Raw genomic sequence first — 6,643 nt, 5'->3', positions numbered from 1 at the left:
AACATAGTAACTAAGCTGTATTTGGGTCTAAAAAAATATGAAATTTCAAGCAGACTAAAGACACAACCTTCCTCATTTAAATCTTGATTTGAAAGAAAGAAATGATGCTAGGTGTGTTAGAAAGGTTTAGAAAACCACCAGGGGAACATACTGACCTTCCAATTGGTATTTCATGTCATATATAGAAATAAGTGTTTATAAGGGAACATTTCCAAAAATGGAAGGTGATCGGGGTGCCACTATGTTTGATTTATTACGTGAGCAATATCTTAGCAAACAGAAAAGATAAGACCTTCTTATTTTACATTCTAGCTTGTCAGTTTCTGTAATTTGAGTTTCTAATTCGTATAAAACTATAGACTTAGTATTTTGACTTCACAAACATCTAATTTGAACCAGAGCTGCATTCAATATACCACATCGATGTTTATCTGTTTTTTTAATATTTACTTTTAAATTAACAAATTGAGTAATGTATATTTCTAAAATTTGAATCTACAGTTTCATACCAAACTTATTGACATAAATTAATGTAATAGTTGTTCAATAAAATGTTAATTGTGAATCAACAAGCAAGATGACATGACCTATCACTTGTGACCCGTATGGAAAGGATTAAGCTATTAATTCTCTAGCTTTCATTCTTGTACCTTATCTTTTCATTTGATTGAAAAACAGATAACATTCTGTATTTAACATTAAATGTAAAAACAATTAATCTTAAATAGAATATAATTTTCCTTCATTAAATGCTTAGATTGAAATGAAAAATCAGAATACATTTCTGTCTTATATAATTCTGCTAAAACCATGTATTTATTTGAGATTTTATACTTTCACAACAAACAGTGTTGTGTACCTGCTCGTTCTGCTTTCATTGCATCCCACACGTTGCAGTTGAAGTCGTCATAACCTGCCATCAGAAGTCGGCCACTCTTTGAAAAGGCCACGGAGGTGATGCCACAGATGATGTTGTCATGAGAATACATGGCTAACTCTTGATCTGCACGTATATCAAACAGTCGGCAAGTGGCGTCATCAGATCCTGTGGCAAAAGCAAAGCCATTGGGGAAGAACTACAAAAATATTTTGAAAAAGATAAAAAATTAGTCATAAAAATAAGAAAATGAAGAGAAAATACAGACTAAATATCATATTTAATTAAAATTAGAAAATATAAAGTAAAATTTCCCCTTTTATTTTTTGAAAACCTACTTATATCAAACTACAAGCCATTTAAAAATAGACCATATTATCTTGAAAATGAAATAAAAGGGTTTAACACATTATCCTCAAAACACTGCCAGGATTTAAAACCAATTCAACTGCAAAATACATACATTATTTGATATTAAGGTTTAAAAAATGGGTAATAAAAGAAACTGTCTAGAATTTTACATCTGAGAAACTAGAGGAAAATCTGAAAACCTGATTCACCAAATGTAATAAAAGAAACCTCCAATGTTTACTACAATTACAACTAAAAAAAAAAAAAACAGTATATCTATTCAAAACATAGTAATTTTAAATAAAGAACCAAAAAATCAACAAATGCAAAATTAAGCAAGCTATTTCACTTGAATTATACAATCATACTCTAAACCAAGGTACCAAGATACCTTTTCTAAGCTATAATATTCAGATATTTGACCTCTTTGTTCCATCTTGTGCCCATGTAAACTACTTCTACCCAATGATGACAAACCTTGTACTTTTTACTTGTAATAAAGTTTCTTACACAATCAAGTTGCCTCCAAACTTTATTTTCTAAAAACTTGTTCCACATCATCAAATTTAAATATATGATTTGAATCTCATTAATAACAACTGTAAAATACTGATAAGATTTGAACCTAATTAATTCCAAGTGTAAAATACTGACAAGATTTGAACCTAATTAATTCCAAGCGTAAAATACTGATAAGATTTGAACCTAATTAATTTCAACTCTAAATTCTTAACAAGATTTGAACCTAATTAATTTCAACTCTAAATTCTTAACAAGATTTGAACCTAATTAATTTCAACTCTAAATTCTTAACAAGATTTGAACCTAATTAATTTCAACTCTAAATTCTTAACAAGATTTGAACCAAATTAATTTCAACTCTAAATTCTTAACAAGATTTGAACCAAATTAATTTCAACTGTAAATTCTTGATAAGATTGGAAACTAATTAATCCATTGATTGCTGATTCGTTGTATAGGGTAGTTTGCCTCTGGCAGTTGAATGTGAGCATACTGTATATGGTGTATGGCTCACAAAAATTCTGCACACATCTAAAGCAGTTGCAGTAAAAAGGATAATTCCAAATGTAAAATCCTAATAAAATCTGAAACTAAATAATTCCAAGTATTAAATACTGATAAGATTTGAACCTAATTATTTCCAACTGTAAAATACTGAAAGGATTTGAATCTGATTGACCAACTGTAAAATACTGACAGAATTTGAACCTGATTGACTCTAATTGTAAAATTCTAACATGATTGGCTCCAACTGTAAAATAGTGACAGGACTGGAACCTAATTAACTCCAACTGGAAAATAGTGACAGGATTTGAACCTGATTAACCCCAACTGTAAAATTCTGACAGGATTTGAACCTAATTAAACTCTAATACTTTACAAATTACAATGTTTTCTGCCTCATACAAGTTAAATAAATGCCAGTTTATCTTCACATTTAAAAACAAGTTGAAAGCTTTTCCACTTCCAGAGCACGTATAAGCTTTTTGCACATAGAAAAAAACTTTTCTCATAGAGATGACCATGATTGTGTAACGAGCATGTCCTGCTTCAATACTTTTTAACTTTTTCAGGGGTGGTGTAGTTAAAGCCTGAAATTACAGTATTAAAATATTATGGAAATAATAATTAAAAAAAAAGGTAAGTCTATAGGAATACAACCTCTTTAGTGTTGAAAAGATGAGCTTCATTAGATTCCAGTCATGTGTTAATCATCTTGCTAAGGGTCTTCCTAAGGTCAGAGGTCAAAGGGCATGCCCTCACATTTGTAGACTGACATTCAAAATTTTATTGAACTACTATTTTATGAATGTCTGTGAATAAATTCTGCATCAAGTTGTATAATAAATTCAAATTTTAGTATTATACATTAGTTAATTTCTTTGTTGAAAAGTAAATATTAAAAAAACACCTAAATATTGATTTCTGTGTGTCACATTGTATGTTGAATTCAACACTGGTTCAGCTTAAATGTTTGTGATGTCCAAATTACCAATATTAAGAAGACAGAATATAAAATAAGAACCTCCTATCTTTTCTATTTGCTGAGATATCACTATATTTAGCAAATCAAACACAGCGGCCCACCCACTTCTTCTATTTTTGGAAATATTTCCATACATACACCCACTTTGCTCCTTCTTGGCTTTATAACCAATCAAAAGCCCATGTGTTTATCTGGCTCTTTAAGGTGGAAAGTTTCCAAGATTTTTTCCTTTTGCATCGAATCTGGGAAGGAAGGGGTAAGTGAAAATGTTGTTTGAAATATATATATTTTTAGACCCAAATACAGTTTAGTTACTAAGTCTGATAAATTATAGTGGATTTCTGTGGTACTGATATAATAATTAAGATTTTTTATTTCAAAAAGCATATATAAAACCTAAAAAACTATTTTGTTTTACATCCTCCGCTTGAAAAATTTGACAAGGCTTATCAAATGAGTACAAAGTTCGTAAGTAGAAGAGATCATTGTTTTCTATGCTTCTTTATTTACTGTTCTATGTTTGAAAAAAATAATTGAAATTAAAAACTTTATTTAGTAAATAGTAATAATATATATAATGTATTATAACTGAAATGTGACCGTATTTTACAAAATACTGGTCTGCTACAACAAAGTCAAGACAGATCACTTTGTAATGGCCAGTTTTATATTATTGGATACAGCAACACGTGCACTACAGCATTCAACTTCTGTATAGCTAGTCAAACACAGCTGAAAGGTCAGTAAAATAAAAATAATAAATAAATAAATATATATGTATACTGTTATGAGAATTAAGTAATTTAGATAAATGTTTGTGGTTTCTGTTATGATTTGCAGTAATTACTAAAAAAAAAAAAGAAAAAAAAGCATAATTTATATCCATTTCCTAATTTTTTATGGTGGTTATGAGATTGGTCAAGCAGAACAAACCCTTACAGAAATACAATAGTGAAAATAACAGAAAAAAATATATATATCGTTTTTCAAAACAAAAATGTTTCATAATTATCTGGAGGTTATAAAGATTTTGCATGTGAAATTTGACAATTCTCTGATGCATAAAAGCATTTTTAACCTTAAAATTAAAATTACTTTGCATGTTGGACAGTCAACATTCGAAAAGAAGAACAGCATGAGCAAATCATTACATAAAAAATCTTAAAACTCAATAAGAAAAATCTAATATCTTGTGTACAAAAGCCTTGTAATATTTACTGATAATCTGCAAAATTTTGTGAAGATACACATATTGTATTAAAAGTTATAGTATGAAAACCATAACAAGCACAAAATGTTAATAAAGTCAGTCCCTGCGACTGAGCTCATAGTGAGAGAGTTAATAGTTTACACTGTAACCCAACCAATCGAGACAATACCAAATCAGCATAATGCCTATGAAATTACAAGCAGTTATAATATTTTAAGCAGTAGTGTAGTGAAAACACTTGTGGCTCCCAGGGTAGAAATGTCACATGAAAAATGTGTAGAAATAAAAGCTTTGGCTAGTGAAATGTACTTACTGCACGTTAAAAGTTGAAATTAAATAGTGTTTTGTTAGGAGCCGTATTGAATCTCTGAAGGTAATAAAAGTGAACAAGGTAGAAATTTCAAAATGAAGCTAAGTAACTCAGAGTATGCTCTTTATACGATCCTTGTCAATCCAGTAAGAGATCTTGTCAGTGACATAGCTGCAAGTGCAAGCATGAATGTTACATCAAGAAGAGTAAGATACACATTAGCATGAAGTGACATCAATGATGTCATAAAACCATTACTTAGGAGAGATAATCAAACAAAAAGACTGAAATTGGCATTTAACTCCAAACAATGAATGATCAAAAATCTTTACACATGAATCCAAAATCAAATTGTTTGGTAATAATGAACAAGTTTTTTCAACAGTAGAGAGAAGAACTGTGTCATGGTCAACTTGCACCATCTAAAGTGAAGCTTGCTGGGGATCAATACAAGTTTAACTGCATAACAGCCAAGTATTGGTGATCATCACAAAATTGATGGCACCTTGATTTCTGATTGGTATAGGCCAATTCTAATCCATCACACTATTCCCTCAGAAAATAAAACAATGAATGACAGAACACTCACTACCTGGGTGTAAACTTCACAGCTCTAGAGGCTGTAGGAGCTAATATAAGAACAGAAGAAACTGGTATACAACAAATCCATGTTATTGAATTGTACTGAGTAATATATGATACTTGGAACTATTCTACAATACCACACTGATAAACTGACAGCATGAAAACAAGATACAATGCTCTGTGTAAAGTATAGGGCTCAAATAAAATACTAGTGTATTGTACAACTTATTCACTTTTGTATTCTTTGTGATAATACTATTTATCATTGATAAGTTTGCCATTTTTGTGACTCCTGAATGTGTATATTTTGTATGTTTCTATAATTATTTTCATTACTGTAGTTTGATCTCTGTTCACTTTCTCCAGTGACTGTGTTTAGGTTTAGAAATGTCTGGAGACTATGGCTTTCTTATTTTAATCTATGCAATGACTAGTGACTTAAGTAACACATGCACTTAGGGAGATTTGACCCTATTTGTTAAAGTTTACAATGTTTTGTTCTCCCAGTCTAGAGATGACATATCACCAGAAATGTTGAAAATTCAAGACTTGTTTCTGTCATCTACAAGTACCATCTGGTATTTTGTGCACTTACTGAGTTGACTTTTGTTTTGATTAAAGATTGATTTTTCTTTGTTTAATGTTGTATCAAATCTCTTTTCTCCAACTCAGTTTAGTCAGAATTTGTTTAGTTCAGTATCACATTCTCCACCATTCCTTATCTGTGAGGTTATAATAGAACCTGAGAAAACAAAACTCCAACTGACAGAATTAAAGCTGAATAATCCTACCTATGAAGCACTGAAAGGATATAACCCTGAATAACCCAAACTGTAAAATACTGAAAGCATTTGATAAACTTCATCTATAAAACAGTGATAAAAACAAATTACCCAAAATCATTCCACCTTGATTCTTACACTTTCAGGTTTATTTTTACATACACAATAAAAACCAAAAATGTACATATTTTAACACTTCACTGCTTGTTTGAAACTCAAAACTGGTGAACTTTGGGAAGTTTGAAGGGAAATTCCCTTTCTTCATATTGGTGCAAAATTTCAAGCTAACGTGTTTAGTATCACACATTTTAAAGTTGATAAAAAAGGTTATAAAATGTGTAAAAATTATGTGCTCGTGGTAGTGAAGGAGTCACGCAGCAAAAGCTTTGAACCTGATTAATTCCACATGTAAAATAAATATCAACAGATTGGATTCTCCATTTTTTTTTACTCCACTTGCAAAGTACAATAAAAATTTCAACTACCTGCACATCTGGTGTAAAATACATATCAAAATGAG

The 6,643-nt window shown here is 30.2% G+C and overlaps 1 protein-coding gene across 3 annotated transcripts in view; it reads right to left on the bottom strand.

Annotated features, from left to right (window-relative positions):
* LOC106469868 (guanine nucleotide-binding protein G(I)/G(S)/G(T) subunit beta-1) overlaps positions 1–6,643 on the bottom strand; it is a 73,389-nt gene that overhangs the window by 3,901 nt on the left and 62,845 nt on the right. For all 3 annotated transcript variants that reach the window (XM_022398438.1, XM_022398439.1, XM_022398440.1), the window contains exon 8: positions 860–1,076. In XM_022398438.1, the coding sequence (XP_022254146.1) occupies positions 860–1,076 (217 nt within the window). The remainder of the gene's footprint in view (positions 1–859; positions 1,077–6,643) is intronic.

Source organism: Limulus polyphemus, unplaced genomic scaffold (assembly GCF_000517525.1).
Source record: "Limulus polyphemus unplaced genomic scaffold, Limulus_polyphemus-2.1.2 Scaffold3694, whole genome shotgun sequence".
Taxonomy (NCBI): Eukaryota; Metazoa; Arthropoda; class Merostomata; order Xiphosura; family Limulidae; genus Limulus; species Limulus polyphemus.
This window is presented reverse-complemented; position numbering and strand designations above follow the sequence as displayed.